Raw genomic sequence first — 18,608 nt, forward strand, 5'->3', positions numbered from 1 at the left:
CCCAGAAGCACTTTCCAGATTTAACACATGGCACCATGTAGAGGCCTGTCCACTCTGTTCTGTCCCCTTCCATATAAAAGAGGCGCAGGTGGGGGGAGTCCACTTTTAAAGAGAATGAAATTTTTGAAGAAAAAATTGGGGTGAGGTTCAGCACAGAACTAGTATATAGAGTCTTCACCCATTTCCTTTTGCAATTCCTCTCTGCTAGAATTTAGAACCTCTCTCTCTCTCTCTCTCTCTCTCTCTCTCTCTCTCTCTCTGTGTGTGTGTGTGTGTGTGTGTCTGGCAGACCTCTGACCTCTTGGGCCAAAAGGGAAATGCTAGATTTATTTGAACTTTTTCACTCCTAAGAATCCTTCAGCTCTCTTCATTTCCCTGCAGAGGTCTTGCAAAATTCACTGTGCGCAATTCTCTTGCTGTAAGCTACTGCTCTGAAAATTAATTGAATTTTTTAGAAGGAGGTATGCTGGCATACAAGGGAATCTTCTCAGGGAGGGGGTGGTTGGACAACACATGATATAGCCACTCATCTGATTAGGCTGTGGAGAAAGATCATAAGGCATTTTATGCAGGAAATGGTCTAAAAGAGTTGTGTGCATTTTTGTGTTCGTGCGTGACCTTCACTTCTCCCCAAAAAGATCATGCTTCGAGTTTAGCATCATCAATGGATAGCAGTGTTAAATAAGAGAGAAAGAATCAAAGACAGAAGTTCACTTTTGGATTTTCTGAATCATGTGAATGAATTTGTGCCCTCCTTTTTAAAAAAAGAAAGAAATGTTAGCCTATTGAACAATAGCTCAGTGTTGCAAACCTGTGATATTGTCTGTGTCATAAATGGGACAGCTCGTGGCTGTGTGCTTTTGGCCATTGTGCATTTGGAAGAAGAAGAAGAAACACATGATGTGGTTGGGGAGCAGAGGAATTGGTGTGGTGGATCTGGACTCTGAAAGTTGCAACCTTCCAACCCATCTTCCCGGAAGAGCTCAGGCTGGTCTGCTGCTTGGCTTCAGAGATGGAAGCAGGAGTTTTCAAGCTGTGTTCTAATGGAATCTTGGGGTTCTTTGGGAGATTTCTTGAAAAGGATACCCATAATGGCAAATGAGCCTCTTTGCGTGGCAAGACCCCCTCCCCCCTCATGAAATAAAGATACAGGACACTTTATTTAAGGTTAATGGTAAAAGGCCACAACTTTATTGATTACAGGAATTGAGAGGTATTGGCTTAGGCATTGGTTCCTATTGACTAACCGGCTTCAGCCCAATTGCATGAAGACCGGTGAGGGTTAACCACCAGCGGGGGAAGTCCTCTTGAAGTACGTCAACTAGGACCCCCCGGGTGTCACCGCTCGGAGATGTGCCTTAGGCCCACACCTCCACAGGCTTTGGACAGGGCAACGCCCCCCGGAACCCTTTACCGGACTACCCTTTTACCTTGGGGGAAGGTGATGGCACTTCCTTCCCCCCACTTCATTTGCATAACAATACCCCTGCCAATGCCTAACCTCCAATACCAGGAAAGTTGTGACGTTTGCTACGAGGTAGGCGAAAAAACCAAATGGCCAGTGCCAATTTGCCAAGTGGAAAAATTCCTACCAGGCCCCTTGACGGCGACCAACCGAGGTCCATAGCAAGGTCAGGGGAGCAACTAAAGGGCGGGTAGGGTGGGAAACCTGGTCAGCTGGAGAGGCGAAAAGAGGGCGGTCCTTGGGCGCGCCAGGCATAAATAGCCCGGGCCACGCCTCCCTGACCAGCCGATTGGCTAGGCAGGGAGCTGACATGCCCGAGGATTCCCTTATTCTCACGGGGGCTGTAAGCCAGCCCCCGAGTGTGTGGAGAGGGCCTGGGTCCGCAATCTCACCTCCTCTCCAGCTCGGAAGTGGCTTTCTCAGAGCAAGAAAATGTTTCAGAATCTGAAGAACAGATTTCAGAACTTTTCTGGGTGGTTTTCCCCCCAATATTTTTTTATGATTTTCCTTACACATTTTTCAAACAATACATGGATCAACATATCAACTTTTTTGCTCTGCCAAGCTTACAACTTCCCTCCTTCCCTTCAGCTGGTATCCCATATCAAATCCAATCGCGCACCCTAGCTCTTTACAACTTATCTACATTGTAGGAGTTACTTCAGTCCTCCTAGTGTCTTTAATTTTTTACTGTTATCATTTAAATATACAATAAATTTACTCCAGTCTTTCTGGAATTTCTGATCAGCCTGATATCAAATCCTGCAAGTCAGTTTGGCCAACTCATCAAAATCCATCATCTTCATCTGCCACTCCGCAATAGTAGGAATTTCTTGTGTTTTCCTTTGTTGGGCCAATAAAGTCCTCACTATTTCAGAACTTTTCTGTACTGAATCTGTGCCTAATGTTGACATTTACCTTTGTCTTGACCAAGATCACATACCATGCTTGGGGCTGAGTGGGAGATGAGCCTTTGCTTTCAGTATATGAAAGCAACTGCTCTCAGGGGAGGATCCTGTAAGTGGTAAAGGTAAAGGTAAAGGTACCCCTGCCCGTACGGGCCAGTCTTGACAGACTCTGGGGTTGTGCGCCCATCTCACTTAAGAGGCCAGGGGCCAGCGCTGTCCGGAGACACTTCCGGGTCACGTGGCCAGCGTGACATCGCTGCTCTGGCGAGCCAGAGCCGCACACGGAAACGCCGTTTACCTTCCCGCTGGTAAGCGGTCCCTATTTATCTACTTGCACCGGGAGGTGCTTTTGAACTGCTAGGTTGGCAGGCGCTGGGACCGAGCAGCGGGAGCGCACCCCGCCGCAGGGATTCGAACCACCGACCTTTCGATCAGCAAGTCCTAGGCACTGAGGCTTTAACCCACAGCGCCACCTGCGTCCCTCCTCCTGTAAGTGGAGCAGACTGCAAATAAGCAGCTCAGCCTCATCTCAGTAGCTGCATCACAGCACATACCCAGTCCAATATCAGGTATTATTATTTTTGTCTGTTTCCATAATAAAAAGCATTGGTTAATTTTCTCAGTGTCTCAATGCATCTAGCAGTGCTTCTCCAAACTACTGTGTTGACAGGCTTGCTTGCATTCTTTTTAAAAAGGGGGGTGGGAATCAACCAACAGAATTGATTTTCAGATGAGTTTTGCCAAGTAATAGCTTTTCGAATGATCTGTTGTAGAGTGAATATCTGTTCACAGCCTGATCTGCTTGGGCGAGCTAACCTGGCCTATTTGCTGTATATTGGATAAGGCCATCTGTATTTTTGTTGGGCTTCTTCAATGCTTTCTCTCTCATCTCCCATCACATCTCCCATGTTCCTGCCACCAATATTCCATTACTAAATCATGACAGTGGAGTGACCAAAATTCTATCTCCAGGACTCAGGTTCTATAATAGAGTGGTTTAACAACCAATATCTTTCCCCAGGGAACTCTGGGAATTTTAGCTCTGTGAGGAAAAAGGGGGTCTCCGAACCACGCTCAGTACCCTTGACAAACTGCAGTCCAAGATTTTTTTGGGGAAGACCTGGCTATTTAAAGTGGTATGATACTGATTTTAATGTATATACAGTGGTACCTCGGATTAAGAACTTAATTTGTTCTGGAGGTCCATTCTTAACTTGAAACTGTTCTTAACCTGAGGTACCACTTTAGCTAATGGGGCCTCCAGCTGCCGCTGCGTGATTTCTGTTCTAATCCTGAAGCAAAGTTCTTAACCCGAGGTACTATTTCTGGGTTAGTGGAGTATGTAACCTGAAGTGTCTGTAACCTGAAGACTCTGTAACCCGGGGTACCACTGTACTGCAAATGAGATTCATGTCTGAATAGGCTTGCCTGAACAAAAACGGTTTTCAGTGAGTGATGAAAAAAGCACCATGCTGTCAATCGGCACCAGGTTACAAGGGCAATTTGGGAGTGGTGATGTTTGTTCCCTCCTTAAGATGGGCAGAAGCTTCCTGGGCTTTGGGAAGGAGGCACCAAGGGAATATTTAGGTGACCAGCCTAGCCTCCCTAATCCACTGACTGCACACCACGGTTGCCAGTTCCACAGATCAAAGCAGTCAAATACTTATCATCCCTGGTTATCGACTGTCCTGGGCCATTTCCTCATTTCACTGTAGGATTCTTGCAATTACAGCATCTCTGATGAATGAACAACCAGCTTCCTTTTAAATACATCCAGTGAGCTCAGCACCTCCCAAAGCAGTCTGGCCAGATGAGCCTGGGATGAGATTCATCCAGGCAATGCTTATATTCTCAGGCATCCAGCCTGAATCCAGGAAACAAGCTAATCAAAAGATTCCCCCCATCTGTTCAATATTGATCTTCCTTTGTGTGCATCCACTTAACGGTGTGTGCTTTTGTCGTCTGTAGGTCAGGAAAGGTTTGGGAACATGACGCGAGTCTATTACCGAGAAGCTATGGGAGCGTTTATCGTCTTTGATGTGACGAGGCCGGCAACCTTTGAAGCGGTCACCAAATGGAAGGAGGATTTGGACACTAAGCTGAGCCTCCCCAATGGCAAACCGGTGCCGGCAGTTCTCTTGGCAAACAAATGCGACCAGGGCAAAGAGTTGCTGGTGAACAACGGCATCAAGATGGAGCAGTTCTGCAAAGAGAATGGCTTTGTGGGATGGTTCGAAACGTCAGCAAAGGTAACTTGTCCTTGCGATGTTTGAGGGGTCTGCACACGTCATAAGGTTGAAGTCAGGGTAGCAAAATGGCAGTTAAGAAGCTCAAATCATATATATATGACCGACACCCTTCTTTGGAAATTAAAATTTTCACAGTCACATGCTTATCCAAGCATGGGCTTGCAGTCTCTTCTTCTAACTTCCGAACAACTGCATTTTCTTCTCTTTCCACAGCTCAGCACTTTCAGCCTTCTGTATCTCAGGCATGACTTGCAGCTCCTATGACAGATTTCCACTTTTATCTTCTCCTTCTTCTCAAGCAGAGAAGAACTACAACACTCTATCCAACTTAGCAGTGTTCACAGTGGATTCTAAAACAGAGTCACCTTGCCTCACGTAAAATGGAGTCTCCTCCCATGTGACCAGCATTAGCCAATCCCATGAGAACTTCTAGAGAACTCTCTGGAATTCAGCTACCAACCAATCAAATTTAAACACATGCATAGACAAGCTTTTACGATTTCTGTGAATTAAATTACTATATTGTAATAGCTTCTGCTACTCAGCTGTGAATTCCAGTCTACTATGGTAGTGTTGGGGTCCCTTCCCACAAATCACAGTGGTTCTCAGGCTGTGGAGTTGTATGCATTTTTTATATATATATATATATATGGAAATCAAGTGCATGGCACATGGAGCCCAATAGGCGACTTGTTCCATACCCTGAGCCACCATTTTGTAAGTGGCTCCACCATCCCCAGGCAACATTTTGCAGCTGACTCCAGCTGTTGGAGCTCAAGAGCTCTAGTAAAAAGCAAAGTAGACTTGAAAGCCTGAAGTCTGCTCATACCTGCTTTTTGTAGGAATGCTCAGGGTGGCAGAAGAGGATATATTGTTTATTAATATCCTTCCTAACTTGTGCTAGCAAGTTCCTTTACTTAGCAGAGTTACATTCCCTTTTTTTACATGCACAGCAGATAGCTGGTTACAGGCTCGTGTGAGCTTCTCACTATTATACAATTCAGTCTGTCTCAGATTGAATTGTACATTCCTGGTAAGTTCCCTTTAATCCCTCTTAAAAGAATAAAGACACCACAATCTTATTCAAAGTCAATAAAAGAAGTTTACTTACATCGGTTCACAGTTGGATTCCTGAAGGCAGACTTAGTTACAAATATGTACATGTGGATCTACCCCATATGGGGGAATAATCCTAGCACTTCTGCTAGCTGAGAACTAGCAGAGCAGTCCTAGCTAAAAGCTGGTCAAACGAAAAAGGAAGTAAAAAAAGAGAGGGGGTTGCTGCGTGACTCATCCTTTTGTTACCTGGACAGGTTAGGTCACACCCACCTTCTATCCCATGCAAAAGAAGGATGCACAAGCCAAGAGGAACAGGAAGTTTTGACTGGCTGGACCAAACATTCCCTCTCATGTCTTCTCTAGCATTTCAAGGAATGTTGTACTTGACTGCCTCTCATAGATCACATCCCACACTTTTGACCATGCTCTGTATGCATTCAATACAGGATCAGGGAAAAGACCCAACCAGAGGCTTATGGGAAGCTCTCAGGCAATAGCAATCTTCCCTCTTGTATTCCCTATGCTGCCTCCAATATTGCAGGTGCTATTACACAGGCAGGGACATGGGTGGCACTGTGGGTTAAACCACAGAGCCTAAGACTTGCCGATCAGAAGGTCAGCGGTTCGAATCCCTGCGACGGGGTTAGCTCCCGTTGCTCGGTCCCTGCTCCTGCCAACCTAGCAGTTCAAAAGCACACCAAAGTGCAAGTAGATAAATAGGTACTGCTCCGGTGGGAAGGTAAACAGTGTTTCCGTGTGCTGCTCTGGTTCGCCAGAAGTGGCTTAGTCATGTTGGCCACATGACCTGGAGGCTGTACGCCGGCTCCCTTGGCCAATAAAGCGAGATGAGCGCCGCAACCCCAGAGTCGGCCACGACTGGACCTTATGGTCAGGGGTCCCTTTACCTTTACCTTATTACACAGACATCATCACTAGAAGCCACTGATATCCTCCATGAATTTGGTGTCCATCACTGCATCCTTTTTCGACCTATTGACGGGTTTGCTTATTTTCCCCTTCCACTCCATGAATTGCTATTCCTTGTGACAAACTCAGCAGTTAGTATTTCCTTGTTACCCCTTTGGATACACAGCAGCGAGAGCAAGGAACATAGTGACTTTCAGTAATTGCTTTCCCGAATGTAGGAAGATCCGGCTGCTGGGAACTGAAAATGTATTACAAATGGAGCCAAATTAGTTAGTAAGTTCAGTAGGAGAGAGTGAGTGTACAACTGCCTCCAGACTCGACCAGAGTGAGCTTGCAAATTAACTACATCCATTTTTTTTTAATTAAAAAAAATTCTAATTATTTCAAGCTCTTAAATAACTCTATCGGGCCTCCAGTGTGCTTTGGCCGATGGCAAAGTGAAACCACCCACTACGGAGTTGCAAAAAATCAAGTTTTCATTTATTTTATGGAGGAAAGGTTTTTCCCCCATAATTCAGTTTCTCCAACACAGCCAACAACTGTCCCACTTAAGCAGCAGATTCAAGACATACCCATTGCAGGGGGCTGGACTAGGTGCCCTTTGGGTGGCTTCCAACTCTTAAGATTCTATGATTCTACCAAAGGAAGTACAGTGGTACCTCGGGTTAAGTACTTAATTTGTTCCAGAGGTCCGTACTTAACCTGAAACTGTTCTTAACCTGAAGCACCACTTTAGCTAATGGGGCCTCCTGCTGCTGCTGCGCCGCCAGAGCACGATTTCTGTCCTCATCCTGAAGCAAAGCTCTTAACCTGAAGCACTGTTTCTGGGTTAGCGGAGTCTGTAACCTGAAGCGTATGTAACCTGAGGTACCACTGTACTTGGTCACAGGATGGTAACATTTCTCTCACTCACGAGGTCTAGCAGTGCCTCCGAGAATAAACAGCTTTTCTTTATAGAACTCATAGATATAACATGTGGAATTCATTTGCCAAAAAAAAAAAAAAAAGTGTTGGCTGCTGTTGACTCCAAAAGCTTTTCAGAAAGGATCTGGCATCTTTAGGGAAAACAAATTTATCAATGGCCAGCAGCTATGGCTGCTGAGAATTGACCATCGAAGTTCAATGACATTGACTTCATTCATTTGAAGCCTGGACATGACTGGGGCTTTGGGCTGTGCATGCAGCCCCCGTCTCATCAATGAGCAAACAAAGTAGTTCCATTGAACATTGTTTCCTGTTTCCTCTGAACCTGGTAGCTATTTGTTTCCAGCTTCAGAAGAGGCCAGAATAACAAAACATGTTTTAGTATGCAAAAGGAAAGGCTGTAAGTCAGTGTTGTATTCTGTGTTGCTTTGAATTTGACTTAATATTCTGGCTTGTTCCAAAGCTGTTGACCATAGTTTTCTAGTCTGGGCAAACTATACTTTTGGGAACTATAACTAGTGGAAGACTTCTTGCTTTGTTTCTCAGCTCTCACAAAGCGAGAGGTGCAGGAACTGCATGCAGTACCAAAAGCTTGCTCGTCTCTCAGCTGCAATGACTACTGCAATGCGCTCTACGTGGGGCTACCTTTGAAGGTGACCCGGACACTACAACTAATTTAGAATGCGGCAGCTAGATTGGTAACTGGGAGCGGCCGCCAAGACCACATAACACCGGTCTTGAAAGACCTACATTGGCTCCCAGTACGTCTCGAGCACAATTCAAAGTGTTGGTGCTGACCTTTAAAGCCCCAAACGGCCTCGGCCCAGTATACCTGAAGGAGCATCTACACCCCCATCATTCAGCCCGGACACTGAGGTCTGGCTCCGAGGGCCTTCTGGCGGTTCCTTCCCTGCGAGAAGTGAGGTTGCAGGGAACTAGGCAGAGGGCCTTCTCGGTAGTGGTGCCTGCCCTGTGGAACGCCCTCCCATCAGATGTCAAGGAAATAAACAACTATCTGACTTTTAAAAGACATCTGAAGGCAGCCCTATTTAGGGAAATTTTTAATGTTTGATGTTTTTGTGTGTTTTTAATATTCTCTTGGGAGCCTTCCAGAGTGGCTGGGGAGATCAAGCCAGATGGGCGGGATATAAATAATAAATTATTATTATTAAACAGAGGTATGCCTCTCTCGACTGGTCCATTGGGTCGGATCCGAAGCTCCACCCCCCCAACTATGAATCTGTCAGAGGGAGGCCTTTACCATAACAGCCTGCTTGTGAGTTTTCCTTGGTCTCTACGGCATGTTTGATTCTTTCAAATCACCTTGGTTGAAGCCTGTGGTGCAAAAATTAGCTCAATAGGTCTGTCACCCTCTTACCTGTGAACTGTGGGATCCGAAGGGTGTCAAATCAATGGCTGAACAGGGGCTTTAGGATATCGGATTTCCAAGAGCATCAAGGAATTGTGTGAGAACCCTGTTCCCCTCAGTCGCTGGTACCATGCCCCTTCTGTAAAGATGGAAAGCCGGACTTGGGAAAGTTAACTATCCCTAAATATAGGAAGTTTCTTTCTTTTTGACAAGGTTGAACGTTCTAATTTGTTAGATGGCAGATACCACAAAACCCCAAAGAACAAAAGATGCTGCCTTTTTAAAAATGTTGCAGTTGAGTCTATTTTTCATCCCCCCTCCTTTTTTCTTTTTTTTTATTACGGTTTTTATCAAGAGGCTAGGAAAGACCTAATATATCCCATTAATTCCTTCCTGGCTTGTCTTTTGAGTGTCTTATGATCAGTCTGCTTCAAGGCTCCAGTAAGTCGATCACAGATGGCAAAATCTTTGAATGTGGCTGTTTTTGTTAGAGCATTTCTGATCGCCGTACACACAGAGAGACTCACACTGTTTAGTGTTGTTATAACTCTGTGTTTTATCTGGGCTGCATTAATGTGCATTTCTCTTTACGTTATTTATTGCTAATTGTTGTGTTATAGTTGTCCACAGACTGCAAATAAAGAAAGTCAGATAGTTCAGAGAAGTGGTGGCCTGGTTTCTCCATTCCTAAAGCTGATGTTGGCTCTTTGAGCGAAATAAAACGGGCACTTTTACTGTTCCAATCTTATTTCCCTCCCCTGTGCTAATTGACATGGGCAAGGCAGGCGGGCAGGGAGAAAGGATTCAGCATCCCCTCCCCTCTTCATGGCTTTAATCAGCAAAATGAAAACAGGGGGATCCTAATCATGGATCTCCTGCACAGCGTCTTCATCAGCCTAAAAAAAGCAGAAATGTTTTTTTTTCCCTTGCATAATTAGCTCTCTGGAGATTTAGGGGAATCTGCATGCAGTTGCTATAGATTTTGGAAGGAACGCCACGTCTTGGCAGGGATAGCTCAGACATAAATCTGTAAACTTAACCTTAGCTGTTGTGTAGCAGGCCCTGCGATAAGCTGAGTCCAAAACATGAGCTGTTCTAGTAATTATTGCTAACGTCTTGCACATGGCGCACAGCCAATGCCATGCTCTGTCTTGATTTGTTTCTCCGTTTTTGTTGCCGTTCATGCAACAAAATGAAAGGGCTTGTAGATCAGTGGTAGTTCATTGGCTTTGTGTACAAAAGGTCCATGGTTCAATCCCTAACAGAATCTCTAGCTGGGACTGGCAGAGGTTCCCTGTTGAAGATCCTTGAGAGCCACTGTCTGTCAGTGTAGACAGTGCTGAGTTAGGTGGACCAATGTAAAAGGCAGATTCCTAAACAGTGGTTCGTCAGGTTACAAACACTTCGGGTTTTGCATTTTCAGGTTGCGGACCGTGGGAAACACGGAAGTACCGGAAAGGGTTACTTCTGGGTTTCGCCGATCTCGCATACGCAGAAGCGCTAAAAAATGCTGTGGGTTGTGGATGTGCCTCAGTCACGGATTACATCCACAACCCGAGGCTCCACTGTACACCTTGAGGTTGTAGGTTGCTATCTTTCTATATAATAAAAATGTAAGGCAGTCACAGTGCAGCACCCTCTGGAGGATATGCCGTGCTGCATCACAGTCCTGGATTTGCATGAAATCGGGGTGTGGGAGGGCATCGAAAGGGAAGAGCAGGTTTTAAAATGGCCGTTTTGAACAACAGCAGAAGTTTGGAAAATGCAGGGATGGCGGAACTCAGGGGAACCCTGAGGATATGTGAGGGGGATGAAGAAACTGCGAGGATGTGGGTTGCTTGAGGGAGCTGTTGAGGATATGTGAGTCTGAATGAGGGGTAAAGGGCAGGATGGAGGGCTGGCAGGGTTGTGACACGAGGAGGGGTGGGTGCCCCTCGTATATACAGGTGTGTATGTGAGAGAGAAAGATTTGGGTATTATGCAGGTACTATCTTAGTTTTCTACCTTGCCCCATCCCTAAGGGCAGGGGTGGATGGGAACCATTTTTAAAAAAGAAGAACACAGGAATGTTGGCAAGATAAAATAGCCACTTAAAATATATATAGGTGAAATCTGCCATTTTGTTTCGTTTATTTAAAAATGTTTTATTGGAAATTTATGAGCATTGCACACCATGAAGTGATCTTGATCTACTGTGTGTTTTCTAAGCAAGTGTGCCCCAAATACTCAACAAACACTTTCTCCCTGCAGTCCCCACACCCTAAATCTGCTCTGAGAGTTGGGGACCCTCCGGATCAGCTTTAGGTGGTAGGGGCTGCAGTCGGGGAGGGGGCATCCCATTGGTTTAAGCAGGAGTCTGTTTATATCGCGGGTGGCGCTGTGTCTAAACCACAGAGCCTAGGGCTTGCCGATCAGAAGGTCAGCGGTTTGAATCCCCGTGACGGGGTGAGCTCCCGTTGCTCGGTCCCTGCTCCTGCCAACCTAGCAGTTCGAAAACACGTCAAAGTGCAAGTAGATAAATAGGTACCGCTCCGGTGGGAATGTAAATGGCATTTCTGTGCGCTGCTCTGGTTCGCCAGAAGTGGCTTAGTCATGCTGGCCACATGACCCGGAAGCTGTATGCCGGCTCCTTCGGCCAATAAAGCGAGATGAGCACCACAATCCCAGAGTCGTCTGCAACTAAACCTAACGGTCAGGGGTCTCTTTACCTTTACCTGTTTGTAAAGTTCTGGGTGTAAAGTTCTGGGTGTCCCTCAGCGTGTACGGTACCCTCTATCATAGAATCATGATTCTATGATTCTATGATTCAGTAGGAGCATGCGGCTTAATCTCAGGGCTGTGGGTTCAAGATCCACATTGGTTAAAAGATTCCTGCATTGCAAGGGGATTGGACTAGATAAGCCTCATGGTCCCTTCCAACTCTCCAATTCTATGATTCTATGAACAGGCAAAGAAGTATTTTCAGGGGTGTGTATGTGAGATGCAGAATAGAAGTGTTGTAAGTACACAAGATTTGTGCCAGCCTTAGTGAACCTGATGATCCCAAGCTGTTTGGGGCTACAACTCCTACCAGTGCCGGCTGGGGTTGATGGGAATTGTAGTCCAAGACAGTTGAACATAGACTGATCTATGGGAATTGTTGATAGGAATTGTAGTCCAAGACAGCTGAACATAGACTGATCTATGCCTATTTTTAGCTCTGAGGTTTTGGAGGGCAAACACTGAGCTTCATCTCTGAGAAGGAAATGGACCTGAATCCTGGTCTCCCCGCTCCAAATCCAGCATGTTTGCCACTACACTGCAATATTCCCCCTGCATGAGCATTTCCACTTTGCTCTGCTGACATTTTCTAAAGAAGCCGTTATAAGATAGCCAGAACTACCGCATAGAGATGAGATAAGTATTAGGTCGGTACTCAGGAAGTAATGGGCTTCCTTTGCAGTTCTGCTTCGCTACCGTTGTGACACGTGGAAGCTGCTTCATGAGAACATGAGAAGAGTCTTCTGGTTCAGACCAACGTCCCATTTACTCCAGCAGTTTGTTCTTCCAGTGGCCAACTAGAAGGCTATGGAAAGCCTTCAAACAGGGTCTGAGCACCGGTGGGCAAGAGAGCTATAACCAGAGCCTGAAAACACTTTGTAAAATTCATTGCAAATATACTAGCAGAAAACCAGCTGAATGCATCTCAGCTGACGATAGCTTCTGTTTTTTTTGGCCAGTGTGCTCCTGGAGTCTTACACTGGACCCAGAGCCATTGGAGATATCCTCTTCCGACAATGGTCTGTTATCAGGGCTGGATTTAGGTTTGATGAGACCCTAAGCTACTGAAGGTAATGGGGCCCTTTAGATGTCCAGCTGTCCTTTGTCAACAACAAATTGTCGCTGTTTTTTGTGTTGAATATATGCTATATGTTAATTTATGGACCTAATAGGTATCTAAAGCCATTTGCACATAACAAAATATGCATTTTATCAAAGTATTTGATATAGAAATGAGCACACCAGTGATATTTTAGGGAGCAGGCTAGCAGGCGGGGCCCATTATTTACATCATAGGAGCCTACACAACACAAAACACTGTTGCTGTATGTAGGTTTTATTTTAATTAATTTTTATCTTATATTTTGGAAATGTACATCCAGGGGGTTTTTTCCTTTAATTTTTGGGTGGCCCCCAAGAGAGTGGGGCCCTAAGCTATAGTTTGTTTAGCTTATACATAAATCTGGCACTGTCTGTTATGACCCTGCTAGGCCAAGGCCTGGTGACCATGGCAACCGTTTATCTACCCTTCGCCTCGTTTCAGAATCCAGAGGTCCAGATTGAGAAACATCTCTGTTCTTCTCATTGCAACAGGATACAAGCTGTTAATGAGTCGCAGTTGTTCTGAACTAAAGATTCTTTTCATTTTCCTAGCTCAGAAAGCCCCTTCTTCAGCATCGCTGGATAGGGATGTCAATGTTAGTTTCTCAAATTTTCTCATTTTTTCCCTATCTTAATTTTTATATATATATAATTTTTTATTGGTTTTACATAAATTTATACATTTTAACTTTAACCATTTCAAAACATTAAAATAAAAAAGTTCTTTCGAACCTTTGGACCTCCTCCCCTCCCTCCATGGTTTCCATTTCCAAAGAATTTTTTTTACTTTTTTTGCATCTTTTAACTTTATCTATCTGTTATATATTCATAGTTTCCAAAGTTCATTTCACATTACAAGTGTCATTGTATCCCTGCCAATGATTTTAACTGTTTACAGTGATCTTTTAAATACTATTAAAAAATTATTCCAGTCTTTTAGAAATACTTGATCTTCCTGGTTTCTGATCTGGTTTCCCCCAATCTTAAATTCAGTTCCCTCAGATTTCCTCATCAATTTGCAATTTTTTAAGTTCTTATGAAAATTGATCATCAGTTTAGTGTGAATTTCTCCTAATCTTCACAGTTTTTTCCCCAAAGCAGTTTCCCCTACTACAAGGTTATATCTATACATGCATTTTTATGCACACAAAAAAATGTGCATTTTTCTACAAATGCAAAATTCGGGGAAGTACGAATTTTGAAAGATGCCTGTGTTTCAGTCTGTGCATTGTTTTGGAGAGTGGAAATTATGTAGGTTCTCCTTTAAATGCAAACTGAATTGAATTTCTTTCCCTTCCCCATTTCCAGAAACCTCCCCCCCCCCCCCAATAAAAGCAGTCCAATCATATTTCTCTTCTGCTGGAGGAATCCCAGATAAGCTCCCAATGAACCCCAACAATTCCCTACAGTTTGCATTGCTCTGCATCTGGGCTACATAAAGGCCTTAGCATAATTTAAAGTGGGTGGCAGAGAAAATGGGGAAAACCCACTGCTGGCTTTAACTCTGCTCATGTGCAACCTGACAGATTTACCTTCCTCCAGGAGAGTCTGTCCTTGACGGGGGGGGGGGGGGATTATTCCTCACCCTCTGCTTTTCCATTGTATAGATGTCAGTAGCTGGAGCTACCAAGGGCAGGACTGCAAATGTAAATAGTCGCTTTGATTAAGTGATTAGGTTGCTGGCCTTCTGAACTGGCCTTTGACAGAACACACCCAAGGCTGGGGGGACGAATCTCTGCAAAGTCCCCCTCCCTCCGCTTCCTTGGTGCCTGTTGAACAGAAGGCAAGGACCTGGGGCAATCTCTGTTAACGGAGGGTGGGAATTAAAAGCGTTTATTTGTTCTCTCCATTTGCATCCAAACCCTTCAGACAGAACGCTTCCAAGGGCAGCTGACACAGCAGCAATCGATAAAACAATCAGCATTACAGAATGCAATAAAACTCAAGTTACAGCATGAATCTTAATGAAAATGAGGGTGATGAAAATGATCCATTTGAGGCAGGAAGGTTTTTAAATCGGCAGGAGCATCCTTAACCAAAAATATTAACTGTGTAGGTACCAGGTAAGGTGCCAGGTTTTTTTTTGTGAGGGGGAGAGCATTCAGCATTCACCAGTGTCACCCAACACAGTTTATTTAATGAATTAACCCTTTATTGAATTAACCCTTAAGTAACAAACTGAATGATCTCTGCTGTTGCACTTCCAGTACAGTGGTACCTCTGGTTGCGAACGGGATCCATTCCAGTAGATGTTCGCAACTTGAAAAGAACGCAACCCATGTCTGCGCGGGTCGCAATTCGCCGCTTCTGCGCATGCACGTGATGTCATTTTGCACATCTGTGCATGCGCAAGCGGCGAAATCTGGAAGTAACCTGTTCCGTTACTTCCGGGTCGCCGCGGGACCAACCTGAAAATGCGCAACCTGAAGCAAATGTAACATGAGGTATGACTGTATATAGTTTCCCCTGGGTTTCAAAAGACACACAATTCCACCTTACCATAAACTGCTTGACTGTGTAAATTCTAGACACAGCTTAACATCCCTAGACCATAAGAATCATCAATCTTAAGAGATTTACATGGCCAGTCATAAACCATTTCATTTGGAAGTGGGAAGCAGCCCATGGAAACTAAAACTAATAAAGGCACATTATGTCAGCAAAGAAAGCAAGGCACCCAGATGTAACAGGATTTATTTCAGGTATTAGAAATGAAAGCTCTAGGCATTAATGTTGTGTGTTTGCTTTACAGCTGTATGAAAAATGCAAAAATTATACTGGTGACGAATTCTGAACTGCAGCCTGAAATTGCTTGAAGGCCTATTCAGTAAAGTGTCATGTTTTCTCTTCAGGTTAATGTTACCATGCTCAATAACGATAAACCTGGAAGTTTTGAGCATTGTGGTGTGTGTCCTAGTAACAGAACAGAAATCCCAAAATTGTGTGCCTAAATGTGCCATGGGTGGGACATGTACCATTGAAACTATTCTAGTACTATGTTTTTCTGCATAATAATAATAATAATAATAATAATAATAATAATAATAATAATTTATTTATACCCCACCCATCTGGCTGGGTTCCCTCAGCCACTCTGGGCGGCTTCCAACAAAACACTAAAATACAATGACCTATTAAACATTAAAAGCTTCCCTAAACAGGGCTGCCTTCAGATGTTTTCTAAATGTCAGGTAGTTGTTTATCTCTTTGACATGTGATGGGAGGGGGTTCCACAGGGCGGGTGCCACTACCGAGAAGGCCCTCTGCCTGGTTCCCTGTAACTTGGCTTCTTGCAGTGAGGGAACCGCCAGAAGGCCCTCGGCACTGGACCTCAGTGTCTGGCCAGAACGATTGAATTTGTATTCTGTTTTCAAAAATGCATGATAAATTGATATGGTACAATGGAACCTCAGCTGTTGAACGTAATCCATTCTGGAAGACCGTTCAACATCTGGAACATTCGACAACCGAGGCTCAATGGGAGGCCGGCAATTTCGATGGAGAAACGTGCCGTTCGACTTCCCAGGCATGTTCGAAAATGGAAGCGTTCACTTTCGGGTTTTCAGCATCCGGGTTCTGAATCAATCGGCTTCGCTCGAAAACTGAGGTTCCAGTCTAATTGGATTGTGTTCAGTTTTCTGTTTATGGGTCATATTACTTTCCCATGGTCCGCCAAAGAATGTGTGAGCTTTCCATCTGCTTAGCTGCTGTGAGAAAAGGATACTAGGCTAGATGGGGCTTTGGTCTAACCTACCTGGGTTGTTCCTAGGTTCTTAAGTGTGGGCTTCTGAATAGGGTTGACTGTGTTGTATGGTGCTGTTGTGACCGGGGTGAGGGGCGTCTTCTGAAATGAGGCTGAGGAATCTTACACCAGGTTCCTGTTTAAGGTTCCTCCACCCAGTTTTCAGAGAGTGGAGGAAATATCAGTTGCTCAAGATGCCTTCAGCTCAAAGCATTCCATGACACCTCGACAGTCACTTATGGTCAACCAAAGGAATTTGCAGGTCTGTTCAGAATGTTGTATGATAGACTCAAGTCCTTTGAGGTTGGTGCCTGCTATCCATCCTTCGTCACTGTGTAAGCTGTTAAATTTCACAGTGAGGTGCAAGCGATCAAGAGCCAATATCTGGCTGGGTCCACCACACACAAGCATCTCTGAATGCAGCCATGCAATTAATTACCCTGGAATAAGTATTATAGACTCATAGAATTGTAGAGTTGGAAGGGACTCCAAGGGTCATCTAGTCCAACCTTCTGAGGTGCAGTAAACATTTGCCCAATGTGGAGCTTGAACCCACAACCGAAGAGTCTCATGCTCCACTGACTGAGCTATCTTAGATGGGTGGGAGATTTGCTTCTATTCACTGAGCAGCCCCAACTTGGATTGGGCACATTTAGAAAGGGGTGTCCACGTTTTCTCCAGCTTTTCTGGTGATAAGGAATTTAATGGGTCCATTCTGAAAGCAGAGCCCATACTGTCCAACCCTTTGAGATAAAAAACTGAGATGTGTATCTTCCGGGATGCACTTCTGGGTGAGTCACATGACCCACACCATAATATTGCCCCCCAAACACTTTTAAGGGTGCAATCTCGCATGACACCCCCAAAATGCACTTTTTTGGCACTGTGCAAGATCACAGCACCAAATAAGCATTTTTCTTGGGGTGAGAGCAAGAGTGCACATTCAAAATGGCTGCTGCGATTGTGCATGAAAAAATGGGATGTCCCATTTTCCCCCAGTCACTGGGTGGGTATGAGATGCCTGTTCAGGATTCTGAAATCCAACCCAGAGTTCATTTGTTCGCTTCAACTGCCTTTGCTATATTCAGACTCCAGTCTGTGCCACTTTCCTCCTTTTGTATGTTTGCATTTCAGATATTTATACCTTGCCTGTCATGCTAAACCTTCACAAGGACAGACAAGCAATGCATCAGGTATATAACAGAATTAAAAACAGGCCAATAAATGTCAAAACAACCAAAAGCAGCAGCAGCAAAAACATTAGTCCCAGCGTGAAAGCTACAAAATCCGATGAGGATCACCAATAAAGGGGAGTTGCACACTTCCTGGGAGATGGCTAGCGAGACATCCATCTGATGATTACCAAAGGACAGGACCTTGGAGGTCAATTGAAGGCTTGGAAAGCTTTGCATGTGTGTAGTGTCAATGCTTTCATTATTATGGCATGTATGTTTGTGTTTTTACATCTTTAACTGCCCTGTGGTCTTCAGATGAAAGGTGGTATAGAAATTTAATAATAGGTGGTGGCCCTTAAAATAACAAGGTCCCAAACTGTTTAAGCCTTAACTGTTAAAGCCAGCACTTTCAGCTGGATCCATCAATACGCACTCAATACTACTGGCAGAGAATAGGTGATAGGAAGGTCCCTCAAAGAGCATCCAGACAAACCTCCTGGGTAGCTCAGTGGCAGAACCCACAAAGACTTTCAGAGACCTATAAGACTTATGCTTATTTGAGAATCCATCAAGAGCGCATATTTTGTGACTTTCAGAGATTTAGAAGATTTCTGTTTATCTGGTTTTGCAGAGAGTGCATATTTCATATATTTCATATTGTACAATGTTCTGTATAGATTACCGTAATTTTTTGCTCCATAAGATGCACCTGACCAGAAGACACACCTAGTTTTTAGAGGATGTAAACAAGAAAAAAAAATATTCTTATTCTGAACGAAACAGTGGATGTATGATTTTTGTGGTTCATGCTGTGGCCACAGACATGATATGTGATTCGACAGTGAGTTTGGGGTAGCCCAATGCAAAAATCCTGAGGATCCATGTGGATTGGTGCTTTGTAACCATGTTTTTGCACCATTGCAGCCCCA

General features: G+C 44.5%; 1 protein-coding gene and 1 long non-coding RNA gene across 2 annotated transcripts in view; both read left to right on the forward strand.

Moving 5' to 3' along the window:
* The window catches only part of RAB38 (RAB38, member RAS oncogene family), a 32,724-nt gene that overhangs the window by 12,326 nt on the left and 1,790 nt on the right, over positions 1–18,608 (forward strand). The window contains exon 2 of the mRNA XM_083737451.1: positions 4,342–4,622. Coding sequence (XP_083593577.1) covers positions 4,342–4,622 — 281 coding nt within the window. The remainder of the gene's footprint in view (positions 1–4,341; positions 4,623–18,608) is intronic.
* Positions 12,046–15,658, forward strand: LOC310843906. The gene is made up of 3 exons (XR_014563766.1): positions 12,046–12,500; positions 14,632–14,976; positions 15,223–15,658. It is a non-coding gene; the product is annotated as an uncharacterized lncRNA (long non-coding RNA).

This window comes from Podarcis gaigeae (assembly GCF_964106915.1).
Source record: "Podarcis gaigeae genome assembly, chromosome: 4".
Lineage (NCBI taxonomy): Eukaryota > Metazoa > Chordata > Lepidosauria > Squamata > Lacertidae > Podarcis > Podarcis gaigeae.